Consider the following 20933-nt stretch of genomic DNA (forward strand, 5'->3'; position numbering starts at 1 on the left):
GAGCCCTCTCCCGAGGGAACAATCCAGGTGGCAGCTCCCTGTGACCTATTTTCCTCCAGGTCCTTTGGATCCCAGCCACGTGCTGGGTAGAAGGAGGGAGGGTAAAGAGTCTGTAAGTGGGTGGGTGGGGAGCTGGGGAGGGGACTAAGGAATTGGTGGCCAGGCCAGAATTCCAGAGCAATACCCCAGCCTCCCTGCCCTTTCCCACACACCACACGGAGCGGAGCCCTGTCCTGGGTGATTGCAAATGGGATGCTGTGTCCCAGCAGCCGACACCTTCTTCCCCTGCTCTGAGTGAGGAGAGCCTGTCTGAGCCCCCAGGTCTCCAGCTCTCAGCCAGTTTTCTCTCCTAGAGAAATGTGGGCCCCCCGAGAGGGCACAGTGAGGGGTGGGGTCTGTGACATCTGAAGCATGGCCCCCATGGAGGAAGGGACCATGTGGTGCTTCTTACTGGGAGACCCGAGTGAGGCTGAGACGGCTGCTGCATGTGGGTGAGAGTGATCACAGCTGCAGATGCGTCAATGTGGAACCCAGCTGCAGGACTGTGAGCAGCTGCTCTCTGGGAAGTCAGGTATCAAACAACAGAGAAGCCCGGGAGAGAAGCCAGAAAAAGTGGGTTGTGGCCACACCACAGAGGGCTTGCTGTCTGGGTGAGGAGTTCACACCTGCCTCCCACAGTGGGTGTTTGAACCATGGGAGAGCAGGAAGATTCATCTGGCTTCTGGGTATAGGATGGAGTAAAGCAGCAGCAAAGGCTCTGCTTGGACACCATGGCAGTCCTTATACCTAAGGTCTGCTTTTGCGATGATGGAAAGGAGGATGCAGGATCAATGTGAAGGTTTAGCCTTTGGAGCACATGATAATCACCAGAGAAGACCCATGAACATCAGTTCCTCCAGTGGTCCCAAAGTGCAGCAGGCTTGGGAACCCATGGTCTAAATTCCAGTGGCATCTACCCCTGTACTGCCCAAAGGGTGATCCATGAACCAGCAGGAAGGCGGCATCAGCATTACCTGCGAGCCTGTTGGGAATACAGACTCTCCATCCCCACCCAGACCAGCGCCAGAATCTGCAGTGAGCAAGATCCCCAAGTGATTCTAGGGGACATAAGAGTTTGAAAAGCCCTGGCCTAGAACATTCTAATACCTCTAGTTAAGGGGCCCCTACAAGCTGCCTTCTTCTCTAATAATGACCACCACAAACTGAATGCATGCCAGTTCCCCAGACCATACTAGATAATTCTTTATGCTTTTATCCAGAAAATCTTTAAGTCTTAATTTGAGACTAACAGGAAAGTTGCAAGAGCAGTACAAAGAATTTCCACGTTTCACCCAGTTTCCCCAAATATTAACATTTTTCCAATTAACTTCATCATCTCTCTCATTCTCATTCCTTTTCTCCTATATATATATATAGGAACCTTTGAAAATTGCAAATATGATGCACTTTTATCTCTAAATACTTCAGTGTATATTTCCTAGGGGAAAACAACAACAACAACAAGGGCATTCTCTTGTATAACCATGATGCAGTTATCAAAATCAGGAAGTTCACTGATGTAATACCACTATCATCTGATCTTCAGATCTTACTCCAATGGTTCCAATTATCCCAACAAGAACATTGTTGGCCCCCAGATTATTTTCTAGTCCAGGACTGAATTCAGCTACATATTGCATTTAGTTGCCGTGTCTGTTTCATCTCCTTTAATCTGAGTAATTCCTCTGTCTTTGTTTTCATGACCCTGATAGTTTTGAGGACGCCTGGCCAGTTATTCTGTAGAATGTTCCTCAGTTTGGCTGAATCTGATGTTCAGTTGTGGTGAGATTCGGGCTGTGTGTTTCGGGCAGGAATACCCAGAAGTGATGGTGCATCCTCAGTACGTCGTATCAGGAGGCATATGTTGCCGACTTGTTTCATCACTTGGTCAAAATGCTGTTTGCCAGGTTTTTACTCCATAAATAACTATTTTACCCCCGTCATGAGTAAGTGTCTTGTGGGGAGACACTCTGAAGCCATATAAATATCTTGTTTCTCATAAGACTGTCACCACTAGCCTCAGCACCCATTGGTGATCTTTGTCTGAATTGTCACTGTGATATTACCAAATTACCAAATTACCAAATGATGGTGATTTTCTAATCTCCTCCTCCTTCTCCTCCTCCTCCTCCTTCTCCTCCTCCTCCTCCCCTCCTCCTCTGCTTTCTTCTTCTTCTTCTTCCTCTTTTTTTCTTCTTCTTCTCCTTCTCCTTCTTCTTTCTTCTTTCTTCTTCACAGGGTCTTGCTTTTTTGCCCTAGCTGGTCTCAAACTCCTGGGCTCAAGTGATCCTCCTGACTCAGCCTCCAAAGTAGCTGGGCTTACAGGACTAATTCTATCCTTCTATACCTATTAGCTGGCCCTCAACTCTACAGAAGAGCTTTCTCTACTCATTTATTGGTTGATTTATACCATGTGGACTTACAGATTCTTATTTTTCTATGAGTTATACTCATTTACAATCATTATTTATTTTGATGCTCAAATTGTTTTAGATTTGGCCATGGGGGCAGCTTCAAACTGGCTCCTGTCTCCTTGGGATGTGTCCCCATCATCATAAGAGCCCTTCCTTATTTTCTGGCACAAGATGTTCCAGGCTCATCTTGTCCCTTCCCTGTACCAGCCCTGGGATCAGCCATTTCTCCAGGAGCTCTGGTTCCTTTGAGTGGGGTCTGATATTCAGAAACAAGGATCTGGGTGTCAGGTGTGTGTGCTTCTTGCTACTGGCATGCCATCACTCCTAGGACCTCTCAGTGGTCAGAGCTAAGAAGAAAACCATAGAGTCCACTTCTCTATATTTCTCTCTCTCCCTCTCTCTATATATTAAAATATGAGTTCCTGCTGATACTTCCAATTCCAACCCCACACTCTAGGACTTAGTCTAACCTTCCCCTTTATTTATTATTTCTCATGTCACACAGCTACTGTGCCGATGTTGTAACAAGGTGCGAGGTGGCACATCACACATGCTCTCGCAGACATCCAATCATCACGCTTACAAGCTACAAAAGGATCGTAACCTTCCCCTTGAGATTTGTGACTTCTTTCTCTAATAATGAGAAACCTGGCTCCAGGTTACTTATTTGCCCAGTTCTAAAATACCCAGAAAGTTGTTTCCGAATTGCTAACCCATGCACCTATGGAAGAGAAGCTTAGGAGCACCCACTCATTCAGATCTCCCACCCAGTGCCAGGTGTGGGTGGCCCTTGGCAGCAAATGAGAAAGACAAATGAGGAAGCCGAGCGCAGCTGCTGGCAGGAGAGTGGCGGTCTCCCAGGTGTGCAGGGAGTGCCTCGAGGACCAGTGTCAAGGTGTGTCCTTATCTGAGGACACGATGTGTCCATCAAGAGGGCAGCTGGAGTCATAGACTGAAGGCCATGAGTCCTGCCCTTGTGGCCATGCGAGGGAAGGGCCAGCCTCCACGCTCCAGGGAGGTGACCTGGTCTGCCCACCTGGTCCTCTACACTGAGGAGATACTGGGGCAGCTGTCAGACATGACGCCACCCCACGTTCCAGGCCCATCAGTCACTGCTCCTGTACTGAGTCCACCGTTGCCAAGTAACCTCGGGTAAGGAAGCCTCTTGGCTGGGTAGCAAGAAAAGCTGTTATGCTTTTCACTGTGGGCTAATCAATTGGCTCTCAGGTTTTGACTGCTTGATATTGTGGGTCAGTAACCCCCAAGCCTGGAGAACTGTGTAACTCTGAGCTGGACTGTGGTGACTTCTCCAAGGCACATGTGGTGCTCTTCCTGTTTCTAGGAGTTCCTAGCAGAGCCTCTCCCTGCACTAGGAAGGACGTGAAGGGAGCCCTGTCCTCTAGGACAGTCTGGGAGAGGGAGGCAGGCAGGGCTTAGAGTGACCCTGTGCTGTGACCTCCTCCCCACTCCTGTGCTGGGTGGGGCATTGTGCAGTCAGGGACAGCTCCCTAGAGATCTTTAAGTTGAGTCTTTAAAGATGAATGAATGGATGTTTCCCGGGAATATTTGGGGTGGAGGGAGGAAAGAGAAGAAAACAGGGAGGCAAGGACCAGCCTGCTGGTGTTGGCTAACAGAGACAGGAGGAGAAGACGGAGGCCAGCATGGATCCTCTCATATGGACTTTGAGGAAACTCCAGGAGACCAGGGAAGGAGATGCTGCTTTTATTTCAGCTCTAAAATGCACTCAATTCAAAAGTGTGTTTTAAGTTTATTAATATTCTTGGAGAAAACAACCACCACCTCTGTGATGCAAATGTATCTGCCAATGGTATATCTGGATCTAAGAAGCAGTAAAATGGGGAAATGGGGGTAAAATAGAGAAACTACTTGCCTTCTTAAGGACCAGCTCAGACCCATGTGGCTGCCTAGTGGGCAGTGCTGCAAAGGATTCTGGGACTGTATTCAGACACAGCCAGCAAGATGCCATGATTGATTAGTGATGTCTGGCCTGGAAGCAGGAGTGGAAGCTGAGCCCCTGCTTCTTCTGTGGTGGGCCATGAGGAGCCTTCATTCTCAGACAATGGAGAGCCAGGGCGGGGTTGGAGGCAGGAAAGTGACTTGATGGCATCTGCATCATGAGATGCATCTGAACCTCAGTTTACAAACTCATAGATGCTGATGTGAGAGATGTCATTTAAGAAAGTTTTCCATAATTAAAGTGAATTGGCCAGGCATGATGGCTCATGCCTGTAATCCCAACACTTTGGGAGGCAGAGGCAGGCAGATAACCTGAGGTCAGGAGTTCGAGACCAGCCTGGCCAACATGGTGAAACCTGTCTCTACTAAAAATACAAAAAAAAAAAAAAAAAAATTAGCCGGGCATGGTGTCGTGTGCCTGTAATCCCAGCTACTTGGGAAGCTGAGGCAGGAGAATTGCTTGAACCTGGGAGGTGGAGGTTGCAGTGAGCCAAGATGGTGCCACTGCACTTCAGGCTGGGCAACAGAGTGAGACTTGCTCTCAAAAAAAAAAAAAAAGAAAGAAAGAAAGAAAAAAAGAAAAAAAAAGAAAATTAAGTCCAACTCTGAGTCCCCATTCAGCCAGGCATTTGAGAAATTCATTCTCAGTCACTTTGGTGAGCTCTTTTTACCCTGGATTGGGGGAAAGGTCCCAGAAACTTATGCAGCAGTGAAGCATTAGAGAAAGAGGACCCTGCAGGTTGTAACTGCCCAGTCGCGGTCACACTGTGTCCATGGAAATGCCCAGCGTCCCTGCACATGTGAGCCCTTCCGGCCACAAAGTTGTGCTGCTTTCTGTGCCATGCACGGGCACAAGGAGGCCCTGTCTTATGTCCTCCCTCTCTAGGGATGCCAGGCACCCACCCCTTGTGCTGTCCCGCCACTTGCTTGGAGTGAGGCTGCTGAGAGGTGTGTGGGTGCCAGTTGTCCCCAGGACTGACCACTGTCCATCCCCTGTCAAACCAGATCTGCTCTCTGCATATTCCCTTACTCTTCCTGAGACCACCCACAGCTCCCTGTCCAGAGCACTGGGTCATACACTGATCCATGGTTTAGGCAGGTACAGAAGATGGGGAAGAAAAGTGTCTTGGGTCTTACACGCAACACTGGCTTTTGGCCCAGTAAAATGAAAGTCCTGGCTACTTGCCTGAGCTGGGAGAAACAGGAGAAAATCAAAGAGCAAAAGCAGACCTTCATGTTTTCATGTCTCACCCCGCTGTGCAGCCCCTGGAGGGAGGCAGGGCAGAAGGCCTGATGGAGGGAGGTTGCCCTGGGGGTTCTGTGCTGCCCTGGTACGGGCTGAAGGGCCAAGCCAGCTAGTAAGAAAGGGGAACTGATTCCAAAGGTAACATGAAGGACGAACCAACAGGACTTAGGGGCATTTGTTATGGAGGTGAGAGAGGGACAGGTCTAAGGCAGTATTGGCAATGTCTGGGGACATTTTTGGTTGTCACATCTTCCAGGGGATAGGGGATAGAGGGGGACTATTGGCATCTAGTGAGTAAAGGTCAGAGGCTGCAAAACATCCTACAATGCACCAAACAACCCACACAATAAAGAACTATCCAGCCCCAGATGAAGTAACTCACAGCTTGCTTATGTGGCAATCTCTTTTCTCTTTTCATTTCCTTTTCTCCTTTTCTTTTTCTTTTCTTTCTTTTCTTTTTTCTTTTCTTTTCTTTTCTTCCCTTCCCTTTTCTTTTTTCTTTTCTTTTCTTCCCTTCCCTTCCCTTTTCTTTTCTTTTCCTTTCTTTTTCTTTTTCTTTTCTTACAGGTCTTGCTGTGTCGTCCCAGGCTGGAGTGCAGTGTCACGATCACAGCTCATTGTGGCCTAGACCTCCCAGGCTCAAGCAATCCCCTCATCTCAGCCTCCTGGTAGCTGGGACTATAGATGTGGGCCACCATGCCTAATTTTTGTATTTTTTGTAGAGACGGGGTTTTGCCATATTGCTCAAAATCCTGGGCTCAAGCAATTCTCCCGCCCAAAGTGTTGGGATTACAGGAGTGAGCCACTGCACCCAGCCAGGCAATTTCTTTCTAATTCTCACAAAACATCTACAAAGTAGGTTTTATACCCATTTAGTAGATGGGGGAATTGAGATTGGGAGAGGTTAATTTGCCCAGTGTTGTGTAAATGGTAAGTGGCTGAACTGAGATTGGAATTTAAGCCGGCTTGACTTTGGAGCACTCAATTTAGTTAGCTGGAACAGTTTGGTCAAACAAAGATTTTATTAAAATGAATTTAGGTTGTTTTAATCTATTATAAACAGAGCAAGGCAAGTGGGTGAAAATGAATTTGAAAAGCTGAAGTAACCAACAACTAGGTCTTTGTTAGCTAAGCAGTGTATAAGTTATTAACAAAACTCAAAAACAGTTAACTGTGGTTGGAAATATTCATTCTAAAAATCAATTTATGAAAATAAAAAACTCACCAAAAAAATCATCAAGTAAGTAGAGGAGACATAATTGGCTGAAAATAAACTAGGAGAGAAAAAACCCCTAAAACCCCCCTGAAACTCCACATCCTCTTTTTTGATTGTTCATTTTTATTGCTTTGTTTATTCTTTCATGGTTCAAATTCCTTTAGTATTTTTTTAATTGCAAAAGCAATGAGTGAGCCTTGCGGGAAAAGCAGAAACGTTGGTCAGTCTACATCTAGAGCTACATATCATATCTATCTATATATATATGTTTATATATAGATATATATGATATGTATATATATATGTTTATATGTAGATATATATATGATATGTATATATATGTTTATATATAGATATATATATGATATGTATGTATATGATATGAGTGTGTGTATAGATCTATATATATAAATATACATATAGATATATACACACACACACACACACACACTCACTTTTTTTTTTTTTTTTTTTGAGACGGAGTCTTGCTCTGTTGCCCAGGCTGGAGTGCAGTGGCGTGATCTCGGCTCACTGCAAGCTCCGCCTCCCGGGTTCAAGTGATTCTCCTGTCTCAGCCTCCCAAGTAGCTGGGACTACAGGCACCTGCCACCATGCCCAGCTAATTTTTGTATTTTTAGTAGAGACGGGGTTTCACCAGGTTGGCCAGGATGGTCTCGATCTCTTGACCTCGCGATCTGCCTGCCTCAGCCTCCCAAAGTGCTGGGATTACAGGCATGAGCCACTGCGCCTGGGCCACACACTCACATATTTTATATACATATATAAGAACCTTGAACCCACTCACCCTGCTTAGGTCAAACACGGTGTATTTTTCCAGACCTTTCTCTATATACACTCATATGAATGTATTTTCTTTCATTCTTTCTCTTTCACTCTGTCATTCTTGCCTTTTCTTTCTTTCCTTTTAACAAAAATAGGATTACATGGTAATTTCTGTTTTGTAAACTTTCATACTTTACTAAACCAATCCCCTATTTTATTTTTTATTATTTATTTATTTATTTATTTATTTATTTATTTATTTTTGAGACAGAGTCCCACTCTGTTGCCCATGCTGGAGTGCAGTGATGTGATCTCAGCTCACTGCAAACTCCACCTCCTGGATTCAAGTGATTCTCCAGCCTCAGCCTCCAGAATAGCTGGGACTACAGGCGCCAGCCACCATGCCTGGCTAATTTTTGTGTGTTTAGTAGAGGCGAGGTTTTCACCATGTTGGCCAGGCTGGTCTGGAACCCCTGACCTCAAGTGATCCACCCGCCTTGGCCTCCCAAAGTGCTGAGATTACAGGGGTGAGCCACTGCGCCCAGCCTCCCCTATTTTTTAACATTTAGATTGTTTCCAACATTTTGCTGTTATAAACCTCACAGTATGGTAATGAAAAGGAATGTACTGCAACCACACAAGAAAAACGAATGTCACAGTGTTGAATGAAAGAAGTCAGACACAAAACATACACAATATGATTTCATTTGTGTAGTATTCTCAAACAGATTGTCAAACCTAAAGCCCAGGCTTAGAGATGCATTCTTAGGAGGCAAGAGGACAAAGGCAAAAAGGACACGGTTACCCCAGCAGCAGGGTGGCTGTGTCCTTCAGGGCTAACAAGGGTGCTGTGTTGGGAAGGACACTCAGGTGTACCTGGGGGCCAGTGATGTCCTGGCTCTTCACCAGTTGTGTTTTTGTGGGTGCTTACTTTATAATAACTATTAAACAGCACCTTTATGTTTTACGCACTTTTACATCTATATGTGCTGGCCGGGTGTAGTGGCTCATGCCTGTAATCCCAGCACTTTGGGAGGCTGAGGCAGGTGGATCACCTGAGGTCAGGAGTTCGAGACCAGCCTGGCCAATATAGCGAAACCCCATCCCTACTAAAAATACAAAAATTAGCTTGGTATGGTGGCAGACGCCTGTAATCCCAGCTACTCGGGAGGCTGAGGCAAGAGAATCGCTTGAACCCGGGAGGCGGAGGTTGCAGTGAGCTGAGATCGTGCCATTGCACTCCAGCCTGGACGAAAGAGTGAGACTCTGTCTCAAAAAACAAACAAACAAATACATATGCATGTGCCAAATCATGATAAAAAACATTAAAAATGAACAGAATGAAAATAGTTAACTAAAAAATTAACTAGAAATTTAAAGCACAGGGTAAAACTAAATATGCCGAAATGTAAGCAAAATACTTGAAAAGGCACAAAACGATGCAATTCACCTTCATGCTGCATTAAAATTCTAATTTTTGAAAAATAATGTGGAGTATACTTTTAGACCAAATTGTCCTTTGGGCTGAATTGTTTCCTCTGCAACTTGTTCTCAACCAAATTGTTTTCTGTCCAATTGCTTTTGTTTTTGAACCAGTCACCTGGATTTTTCCAAAACCCAGGCATTTTCTGTGGCCCTCACTGTACTGTACAATTCCGATGGTGATCAAGGCCAGTGATTAGTAAAAACCTCACTGGCTTTGTTTCATCACCTCTGCTTGGGGCCATATGATACTGGAGACTCTTGTCCTGCCTTAGCTCTGAGCCTAAAGTTCTCCTCTGTCTCTCTTAAAAAGCGTTCATTCGTTCGTTCATTCATTCATTCATTCATTCGCCCATCCATCCCCAAGTGGCCATCGCTGAGCACACACAGGCATGGTCCTGGGCACTGGGTCAGAGCCGCAGGGGGCCTGCAGGGTCTGCTCCGGCAGAGGTCCGTGTGAACATCAAGCAGGTAAAATACAAGGTGTCATGTGGTGATAAGAGAAAGTGAAATGCATCACTGCGCGGACAGCGGATAGAAAGTGACCAGGGAGCTGCGATTTTATACAGGTGGATTCGGGGGTCCTCAAGGACACGGGGACGTTTGCACTGAGACCTGAGTGAAGCGCAGTCCGCCGCGAGGTGCCGGGGGGAGCGGCCAGGCAGGCTCCCCAAGTGGGGGCCCCCAGGTGTCCAGGGAAGAGTGAGTGAGGAGAGGGGTGGGGGGTAGACAGGGCCTGATCAGGTGGGGACCCGCCGCGGGGGAGGCCTGAGTGCTGTCAGCGGGACGGCATTCGCGGGAGGGCAGGATTTACAGGGGAGGCGGGGGGCGTGGGCAGAGCGGGAGACAGGGAGAGGACCTCGGAGGCTTCCGTGGGGTCCGGTGGCCCCGGAGGCAGGGCAGCCCCCTCCCTCGGGGCCTCTTCCTGAGACCAAAGGGCTCCACTCTGTAGGAGCAGCCAGCCCCCTTTCCTCCAGGGCGAGCTGCGGTATTCAGCACCGCCCTCCGTGGCTGCAAGCCTTCCCAGCCAGCCCGGAGCCTCCACTGATCCCTCCTAAAGGCATCTGGTCCAAGCTGCCCCCACTGCGGCCTGTCAAGCACTTTTGGATCCTGGTTCTGTCAGGCCTTCAGTGCCATCTGGCAACCACGGGGTCATCCCTAGATGTAGAGAATGTGCCATCCATACCCGACTGCAAATGGATGTATTGACGTTGAGTGGAACAGGCTGAGGACAGTGTCCCCTTCATGCCGCTGGACAGCTTCCTGCCGTGACCTGTCTCTGCTAATCAAACCTTGGTGGGGCCGAGGATGGTGTAATAAAATACTGAAATTTGCAAGCGATTAATTTTGATTGTTTGTTTGAGACAGGGTCTCACTCTGTGGCCCGGGCTGGAGTGCGGTGGTGCAATCGTGGCTCACTGCAGCCTCCACCTCCCGGGGCTCAAGCAATTCTCCCGCCTCAGCCTCCCAGGTAGCTGGGACCACAGGCACAGGCCACTACCTCGGCTAATTTTTTTTTTTTTTTTTTTTTTTTTTTTTGAGAGACGGGGTCTCCCTCTGTCTCTCTGGCTTACTCCTAAAAAATCTGTAACATCGGATTCAAAGCTAGTTCCATAGACCACTACTCTCATTTACTTGCAATCCAACGAACTTTCTCCAGTTGAGGAGAAAGGGTGGCATTCCTTCCTGTTTCTGGCAGGGGACTCAGACCCAGGTCAGCACTGCCACTGCCTCTGGCCTCTGCGGATATCCCCAAAGGAGCCCCAGTTCTTCTAGACAGGAGGGATTATTTCCAGCCCTGGGGCACCTCCCTCCTAGTCCTTGGCAAGTTTGTTTCCATAACCAACCAAACAAACAAACAAAAAAACCAAAACCCCCTCACATTCACCTTCCCTCTCCACACCCTTGACCCCAATAATCTCACTCCTGCTTAGTCAACCTCACTTCCCTCTGCTTGCAAAAGCTTTTTATTTTACACTGTGATTCCTCATGGCAGTATCCTCTTGTTCTCTACAAAGGTGGAGAACAAGTAATCACAAAATTACTAAAGGTGAAGTGTGAATTTGGCTCTGAGTTTCCTGACAGCCAAAGGGAGAAGAGAAAGATGATCTGTTGCATGATTCACTGTTTCCCTGAGGTAAACACACCTGTTTTTCAGGGGAAAGCAATGGGATTGCTGCAATGAGTTCCAAAAGAATACTTTTCCCTAACATTATAAAGTGTGGTGACGAGAAAGCAGGGCCAGGTTCCATCCTGATTATCTCTTTACTCTTCCACTGATACCTCTTCTGGGCCACACACTGTTCCATGCCCTGTGCTAGTCTGCATTGACTGGTAGCTTCTTTGACCAAAGTTATTAACTGCAAAGTAGCCAAGAATCATCACAACCTCTGCAGTTGCTCAGAGGTCATACTTGAAGTGTGGAGTTGTCCCTGTCTGGGTAGAGCTCTACCTACGGTTGTTCTGAATTTGCAGTGCAAAGGTACGTGTGAATGCGGGAACTGAAGTCATTTGGCCTCTTCTGATGAGATACTTGCAACATATGGGCATTTTAGCAAGGGCTTCCCTCTGTCTCTCTTTCTGAGCCACCTCTGTACGACCTGCTCTCTCTATGAGAGGAGCTGCCCTGTAGGGCTGGCGGGGTCTTAGGGTCGTTTTGACCTTCCGAACAGCACATAGGTGAGATACTACCTGGAAAATAGCCACCCCTCCACTGTCAATGCCCACATTCTGTCCCTGAGTCACCCTCTGCTCCCCCTTTCGGTTTAACCACTTCCTGCCTACTGTTTGTTGTCTAAACAGCACAGTCAGAATGACATATTTGAACACTTCCCCACCCTCTAATGTAATTTTCCCTTCCAAGCTTATTTCTTCTCTGAGTGTTGGAATTTTGTATTCTGAAAATCCAAGTCACATGCCAGACAGTGTTCGAACGTTCTCTCCTTGGCTGGGAAAATGATCATAATTGCTCATATGTACTGAATGCTTTCTGCATGTCACGCATGGGGAAAAGCTGTTTGCATACTTTACCTTACTTAATCCCCCTAGCAGCCCTGGGAAGTACATGCTGTTATTATCCTCACTCTACAGACTGGGTCAGCAGAGTCCCAGATTCTTGCCTGGGGTCACCGAGGGTGTAAGGGTGGAGTTGGCATCGACCCTTAGCTCCATTTGACCAGAGTCTGTGCACGTGACCATCACCCAGGACCACCTTCCGGGGTACCTAGGGGACATGGGCACTCCCCCTGAGTTTCTATTTCCACTTGGCCAGCCTATTGGTCTCTGTTGGTCATTACTGGCTTGAATGCTTCACAGCAATGGTGTTTTCCGCCTTCTGGGGGATGACAGTATCAGCGTGGCAAGGCGAGTGTGTTGGATGTTCTGCTTGTAACTAAACAGATACTGGTTCTCCCACGCCCACTGGTCCCTGTGCATGGCTGGGGGCTATCTCCAGGTGTCACCCAGCCCGGCTGTCTGGCTGGCCAATGGTGTTGGTTGGCCAGTGCCTTTCTCTCTTTCCCCTATCCCTAAGGCCCTCCCAGGTGCCTTCTCCTCCAGGATGGCTGCTTTCTTTGAAGGCAGACGGATTTCTGACACAGAGCTCCCTGCGTTGACTGTCTTCCTCACCTCTGCCCCCAGGCAAGGCCAAGAGCATCCTAGAAAAGCCCCTGCCCTTTTCTCCAGGGCCTGAGTGGGCCTCTCTAGCTCCAATACCCCCAGTCCACCCGCTCAGACCTGGCCTCAGGTGCATGCCCTTGGCCTCCGTCCTGGCTCTTCCTGTGGTCATCCCTTTGGATAAGATGGTTCGCCTGTCCCATTACATCCCTAGCCTGTCTTCACCAGACACGCTGCCTTCACCCACAGCCGGGGAGGCTCCCGGAAGCTTCAGCCAGTTAGAGCCTGCCCTGCCGTCTGCCTGGAAGTGGGTTAGTCACTCTGTCCCAACATAAAGCTTCCCTTTCCTCTGGGCAACATGTTCAACCCAGCCAGCAGCCAGCAGCCACATCTACCTCATCTAGTCTCCACAAGGACACTCGCAGAGGCAATGACTCCAGAATTCTGCATGGAACAGAGTGGGCAGGGAGCCGCCTTGCCACCCAGTTTGGGCTGAGCCCTGAACAATACTTCCTGCAGAGACCCTGCCTGTGGGACCCTTGGCCACTGGAAGCTGAATGTCCTTTACTTTTATATATATTTTAAAATAATTCCAACTTTTATTTTAGATTCAGGGGGTGCATGTGCAGATTACAAGGGTTTGTTTTTTTAGTTTTAGTTTTTTGAGACAGGGTCTCTCTCTGTCGCCCAGGCTGGAGTGTAGTGGTACAATCATAGCTCAAAGAAGCTTCGACCTCCTGGGCTCCCATCCTCCCATCTCAGCCTCCAGAGCAGCTGGGACGACAGGCCTACGTGTCCTTTATTGATGGGAAGGCCTAAGTGGGCAATGGGCCTTCCATAGTCTCTTGGCAGAGAGCCTTGGTGTGGCCCTCCTCATCTAGGTCATAGTGACATCGAAGAGGTGAGTCAAAGCTGCACTGGGTAATGGGGACTCCAGGGCCTAAGTAGAAGTCATGTATGGTAAATACTGGTTGAATAAATAAGTGATGTCACAGGGTTCGCCACCAAGACGACATGGGATAGAGAGAGTGTCTTCCTTTGAGAGCATGCTGGTTTATTCCCACTAGATCCCCAGGAGGATCAGCAGTAGAGGAGGGGGGTCCTTCTTCACAATAGGCACAGAGGGAAGTTGAGATTGAGAGGACAGCCATGGCCTAGTAATTGTATTGTGAATTCCCATTTTTCTGCTCCACTGTCTGCAATATAAGGTCCCCTCCAAAGAAAATAGGTAGCCTCGTTCAAAGGCTTAAAAAGGAAAAGATGCCGTATATGGAAGACTGATGACAATTTGGCACAGCTCTCGCAAAAATTGGGGCAAGGGAGTGTGGGGCTCAGCAGCCCGGCTGCTGACGCTTCCAGTCCCACCCCTCACTAGCTCTGTGGGTTTGGGGCAAAATGCCTCACTTCTCTCTCCCTCAGCTTCCTTACCTGTAAAGTTTGGATAATGCTAGCGCTCCCCTCCCAGGGCCAATGTGAAGGTTCACGGAGGCCCTGCAGTGGCGCACCCAGCCCTTAGTCAGCACTCAGTAAATATGGGCTGACCCTCGTTATGACATGGGCCCATACAGCATAACAAGTGATATTTTTTCATCCAGCTACTGTGAACAAGTCAGGAAACTTCGGAAATAAGATTTGTCATCTTGTGGGGGAGGCTATTTTATGTGAAAGCTGTCTTTCTAATTATCTACAGTTCAAAGCTTCCTCTCCGCAACCACAGTAAACAAGGGATCCTGATGCTTTAGAGAACGTAGCTTTTGTTGAGGTTGTGACCAATGCACTATTAGGTGGGTTCCATTTGGAGCTTGTCCACAGTGATGGATCCTAGAATCACACATCCTAAAAGGGCCCAGCTGCCACCCCTACTCTTTGGAGAAAGCAGACAAGGCAGGCCACTTTCCAAAGTAGAAGTACCAGAAAGTTCCTTTTTCATCAGACCTGCAGGCAGAATGCCAATGCAGTTAACTTAAAAACCTTTCAAAAATTTTAGGTGGTTTTTAGAATAAGTCATTGGTCAACAAGGAGAAAGACAACTTTTTCCTCCTCTTGACTCTGAAAAAGTGCTCTCCTGGTGTAACAAAAACAGGAAGACAGACTGCACTTGGCGAACTTGCCATGATGAGGACTTGAGCGCCAATGAGACTCAGGCTGGAAAGGTGGCAGCATGAGGCAGGGGTTTGTGTGCTGTTCTTAGATGTGTCCTCACCTCTAGGACGGAGCCTGATATGGAGCAGGTACTCAAGCCGTATTTGTTCAGTGAATGAATAAATGTATACTAACCAGATGGGTTAGTATGTAAAGGAACGGACATCCTCAGCCAATGCCTCTCTCCTCTCAGTGAGTTGTGCAATCCACAAGGTCTTTCCTTTGACATGCCCCAGCCTCCAGGCCACACCGCAGCCCCACGAAGCTGGACTCTGCCTGAGCACCTGCCTCACTGCCCTGGATGTTCTCCTTCCCAGCAATGCTCCTTTCCCAGCAAACACTCACACCTCCTCCAGGGCCCAGCTCGAATGCACCACCTCTAACTTCTCATGGAGCTTTCCCACACAACTTTATTCCACAACTAATTACACTGCATTAAATTGTGTGCATATCTTTCCCAGCAGGCTACAGGCTGCTCGAAAGATGCAGAAGTCTTGGCAGTGCTTACAGCCTGCATCATTAGAGGCACCCAAAACAAAGGGCAAGTCAGCCAAGAATGAGTCAACGAGCAGGTGAAACCAGTAGGTGGGATGATGGGGCAGTGGAGAAGGTGGGACTGTGGCTAATTCTGATCAACAAATGGGCTCAACTGGAGCCACACAATCTCAATCCTCATGACAGGCTCCAAGGGCTGAAAACTTTTAGCTAGTGAAGTTTCCCTTAAATTAAAAGAAAAAAAGAAATCTGATGAACGCAGTTCTGCAAGGACAACCACAAAAGGGTAAATTGTGATACAAAACATCAGAAAGACCAAAATTTCTTTAATAATGAAATAATTTATTATTTGTTAACAGTTGAACAATACAGTTTACATATACACAGCAAAGATTCTCTAAAACATGTAGTAGTTTCTAAAAATGCATGTGCTAACTGTAGTAAAAAGCACCATTCTCTATGATCTTGACACAGGATTTACATTGGCGTCATATTTACATAAAGAAACATCTGGAAACAGAATAGCATACCCTTTCATCTGCTGCTCCCCTGTCAGGCTGTGTGTAGCATTAGGAAGATGGCCCCCCAAAAATGATGGTAACAGCAATATTCCAAGAGCACCAATTCTAGGGATGGGGTAAAGGCAAGTTTGGTTGTCAGGTAAAAGCTAAAATGAAGAATGCTCCCTCAACTTGCCACCCCCCAGAGAGAAGAAATCAAAATGTAAAAATCTGGATAAATCTTAACATTGGGTGCCTTATGAATTCTCACTTTATGATTTTGAGAGAAGGTCAAATAATCTCTTCAGCCATTCAATAGCTGAATCTAGCAGTGCCTGTCAATTTCTTCTTTCAGAAGAATCTGAGAAAATCATCCATGTAATATTGATAATGAAAAAAACATGATAAATCACCTATTGCACACCCCACCCTCTAACCCAGTTATCTTTGAAAGCAAAGCATCCTATAGTCTATAGAGATCAGAGGATGTAGAATGAGAAAACCACCTCATCGAAAAGGGTCTTTGGGTTGTCTTCTACCAGGAAGAGTTTTTAAATAGGAGTAGCCAGCTACTAGACACGCTAAACACACTGCATCAGAGTCAAACATAGAAAAAGAATAGATTGACATGCAGGAAATTGCGTTTAGCCTTTTACTACCTGATGTTCAACACTCAGGGAAGGCAAAGGGGGACAGACAAACTTGGGGAAACAAAGAAGAAACAGAAAAGACCAGGATTTTAAAGTCTCCTGTGTGGTTCATGAAAAAATAGAAAATAAAAAAAGACCAAGACTTGGGGGAAGAAATAGACTGTAAAGGACAATGATAGTGGTATTCTCGCCAATACAGTATGGTATAAAAACCTAAATAATAATATGTGTGTGTGTGTATATATAGATACTTTTCAAAAATAAGTTCTCTCTTGAAAGGATGGGGAAGAGGCAAGAAGAAATAAGCCCACAAAATCTATTCTCAAGCTCCAAGATATTGCTAGATGGTTATTTTGAGCATCACAATCCTACCTAGTTTACACTTTTTTCTTACCCCCCAGGATTTGCTCTTGGCCACTTTGGGGATGCAGAAGAGAGGCCCATAGGAAACTTAGGTTGAGGCCCCTTTGTTGCTTTTGAAAAAGTAGAGGTTAAAGGAAAATGCCCACCTTAAAAAATAAAAACAAAACAAAACACTCAAGTGGCCAACTGCAGGACGAGGGCCTACTTAATGTTCAGTTCTGAATCAACACTGAAATTATTTTCATCTTAGGTTGACAGGGAAAATCTAGGTCCTGCCTAAAAATGTGATGCATTTTGAATCACGAAACTAGCATTAGGTGTGTGACTACAGAAAGGAGCCAGCAGTTGCTATCAGCACCTTGAAGAATTCAAGATCTCTGCTTAGCAAAAGAAAACCAAAATACAGACGACCTGGGTGCTCGGCCCACCATTCAAAGCCAACAGGGGATGGAAAGCTATGTTTTCAGGATGTTACAGAAGCACACATATATATTTTCTCACTGCATGAAATTAAATTAGACTGCGTACTCTTATTTTTCCCACTTGCGTTATGATGGTATCAATAAGAGTGCAGTTTAGATTTTTTAAGTTTTTTAAAATCAACTTTCACATAAAAATATGCATGTGCCTATATTTATACACATCTGTATTTACGTACAATTGTCAAAGTCTTAAAGGCTGGGGTTTATATCTCTGCCCATCCCCTCCCAACCCCAAATCCCTAATAGAAAGGTTTTCATCTTGCTTAAAAAGACAAAACAACTAAAAAGACTATAGCTCTTAGCAGTCAGGCTGGTGGATCAGTGAATGAGAGAGGACAAATTGGCCAATCAGGGCTGCCGATCAGCCGCAGGGGGCGCGGAGGATGGGGTTGGGGGGATTAGCTGCCTTGGGCTGAGTTTGCTGGTCCTGAAGATTACAGTTTTGGTTAGAGAGAGAAGCCTGTCTAGCATGCTGACTCGGTCTACCTCAAGCTTTGAAAGTAATGTCTAACCCTGCTGCCAGTTTATCACAAGTGCATTAAAAATATAGAGATCTATCAAGTTCCACATTTATATGCAATCAAACTGAAAAGGACCAGACAAACAGTGCAAAGGTCAAATAATTACTGTTTTATATTGGGACAGTACATTTCAGATTTCAACCAAAAGACAAAAATGCAGTTTAACTCAAAGGCACAACAATTGAAACACAGAAAATAATGGCATCTCTTGGATGCCTTATTTCTAAATTAAACAAAGAAGTACACAAATTTTGTTCCCCTCCCTCCCCCAGTGCAAGCCCACAAGCTTTTTCCAAAGTCTTGAGCTTTTGATGCTGTCCCGCATTGTGGACTTGTGAGGCGCTTGGATGTAGCAATGAAACAAAATGCTTGAGAGGTCTAGTGAATGGCATTCAAAAGGGACCTCAAAGTGCAGACATATTTTTTTCAAATATGTTACAGGCTGAACTGGCTCTTTGAACACTATCACTCTGCTTAAATCCAGGAAGCAGGCTTTAAAAATGCAAAAGGCATACAAGTTGTATTTCAGTGCAAATCTTTAGCTGGTTATTGGAAAAGATTCCAAAAATTAAAAAAAAAAAAAATCCTTTGTGTCACCTGCCCCTCCCCCCACCCAAAGCCAAAATGAAGAAAAGACAGAACAAAACAAAAACAGAAGAATTACAGATGACTTTGGAATCATTTAGGAATCCACTACTTCCAATCAGAATGTTTAGAAAAATACATTAAAGAATCATTTTTTAAAAAACACAAAAGTAATCTTGCTTTCTGAGACTGCTCTTCGGGTATAGAATGAGCTTCCGTGTGGAGTGCGTTTGAACTTTGACCTTAGCTGTGTGCGAGGTGCAGGCGCTGGGGGAGCTTCAGGCTGTGGTGTGCGAGTGACCGCAGGGGAGCGTGGGGTGGCTGCCCGCTGCCGAGTCAGCCGTTGAGCCCTTAGGTCGCAGTGCGTCCATGGATTTTAGGAATGTTCTCATCACTTTGTGACACACTCTGCTTCAGCATCACAGATTTTACAAATGGTTCAAATTCAATGAAAAAGATTCGCCAGAGGCTGAAAACATCAAGACCTCAAAAATATGAATGCAAAAATATTCAGGGGAATGAACTAATTTTGTAGATACCTACATACAAAGTTTCTAGAACATCTATAAAAGCACAAAGTCATAAGAATTTGTTTTCCATTACATTAGTTTATATAAAATGAATAAATAGTATTTATAGATTTAATGTGTCTTATGTACATACACATGTGCTCTGTTTTAGCTTAAATAAAAATGCTACAAAGTCGGAGACCACTTAAGGGAGAAATCATAACCAAAAAGAAAAACCAGCCTTTTAAACTATCAACCCAAAAGCCTCCATAAAGAAGTTTCTGGGTGTGTCCAAAAATAATCAATAAGGAGAGGAGTTCTAGTAACGGTGTACCATCCTCTCCTGTTCACCTGCAACAGAGAGTAGAAATGTGGACTTTTTCTTTCACTGATAATGGCTACTAGCTCTGCTAGTGCCACAGCTCAGTTATTGCTGAAAGTTCAATAGGAAAATAGATTATAATTGGACCAAATGTCACTATTTTGGGGGGGGGAAAGGATAATCACTGTGTTAAGTGGGAAATGGAGATCTCATTTATCTCTGAGGTAGGAAAAAAAAATGTTCCAGAGACAAGTAGCATTAACAAAGTTGGAGGGGAGAATGTGCCTCGAGATAGCAGAACACAGCGAGGTCCCAAGAACATCGCACAAAAATAGATTGTACCGTTTTGTTTGTGAGAACAAACAATTTGGAACTTTGATGAGCTGTGCAACCCCAGAGACACACTATCAAGGTGTCCATTTTAAAGTGAGAAATACTGCTCCCATCCACACGCGGCGCGTCGGGGGAATGAGCATGCGCGGTGTGAAGGGCGTGTTTTCTAGAGGTATTCCTGACTTCCTCACTGGTGGTGAGGTCCATGGTTAAGTGCTCCTAAATGCTGCTTTCAAAGCTTACTTTGGAGTTCTGAGAGCAGGATCTCAATTTCAAAAGTTTGTTTCCTTCAGTTTCCTAAGTACAAGACACACTTGGACATTCCTCCTAGGCAAGTAACATAGTAAGCCAGAAAACTGGAAGAAAGGTCTGGGAGAGGACACGAGGAGAGCAAAGAGGGGCATTGCTGAGATGTGGACATTGCTTATTCGGTCTAAGAATTCTTGGATGCTTCAAATTGATTGGAATGTATAGTCTCTCAGAGACAAATTTTTATGGAGAGAAAAAGAGAAGCTAGTGGATGCAATCAGAAACCCACAATCCTAAGCACTTCCTTGAAAACAGTTACAAAGCTGATTTTGGTCAAGGTGGGACACTGAAGTTTACGTGCAAGGGAGTTGTGGGCAGGTCCAATACGTTACCTAATCAGAACCAACAGGGAGAACCTTCAAGAAGACAGCCGCAGTGCCCACTCTCTTAGAGACCAAGACACGCCTTGTGACTGTCCTGCAGCTTTATTCTCTTGATGCTGGTGCTGGAATAGCCCTCATCACTGCCGAGGCTCTGCATGCTGCCCCGCTCGTCAGAGTCGCTCACACTGCTGCTGCTCCAGTCCAGATCACCTGTGAGATAGTCCGTGCTCTCCACGTCAATGTCGATTTCTTCTGCAGGGAGGACAAGAGAGAAGGACATTGATGAAAGCGCTCTGCAGAAAACTCAGGCGTGGTGGCTCATGCTTGTAATCCCAGCACTTTGGGAGGCCAAGGCGGGTGGATCACTTGAGGTTAGGAGTTTGAGACCAGCTGGGCCAACACAGTGAAACCCTGTTTCTACTAATACAAAAATTTGGCTGGGTGTGGTGGCTCACGCCTGTAATCCCAGCACTTTGGGAGGCCAAGGTGGGTAAATTACTTGAGGTCAGGAGTTTGAGACCAGCCTGGCCAATATGGTGAAACCTCATCTCTACAAAAATACAAAAATTTGCCAGGCATTGTGGTGCGTGTCTGTAATCCCAGCTGCTTGGGAGGCTGAGGCAGGGG

The 20933-nt window shown here is 46.2% G+C and overlaps 1 protein-coding gene and 1 non-coding gene across 3 annotated transcripts in view; both read right to left on the reverse strand.

Annotated features, from left to right (window-relative positions):
* The window catches only part of MXD1 (MAX dimerization protein 1), a 54150-nt gene that overhangs the window by 1092 nt on the left and 32125 nt on the right, over window positions 1-20933 (reverse strand). The window contains exon 6 of one of the 2 annotated variants that reach the window (XM_003830933.5): window positions 18020-20558. The exons of the other annotated variant lie outside the window; for it this stretch is intronic. Within the exon in view, the coding sequence (XP_003830981.2) occupies window positions 20371-20558 (188 nt within the window). The 3' untranslated portion in view covers window positions 18020-20370. Of the gene's footprint in view, window positions 1-18019; window positions 20559-20933 lie in introns of those variants that run through there. 2 annotated transcript variants of the gene reach the window in all.
* On the reverse strand, window positions 2949-3051 carry LOC112439012 (small nucleolar RNA U13). The gene has a single exon (XR_003027319.1). It is a non-coding gene; the product is annotated as a small nucleolar RNA U13 (small nucleolar RNA).

This window comes from Pan paniscus, chromosome 12 (assembly GCF_029289425.2).
Source record: "Pan paniscus chromosome 12, NHGRI_mPanPan1-v2.0_pri, whole genome shotgun sequence".
NCBI classification, from domain to species: Eukaryota; Metazoa; Chordata; class Mammalia; order Primates; family Hominidae; genus Pan; species Pan paniscus.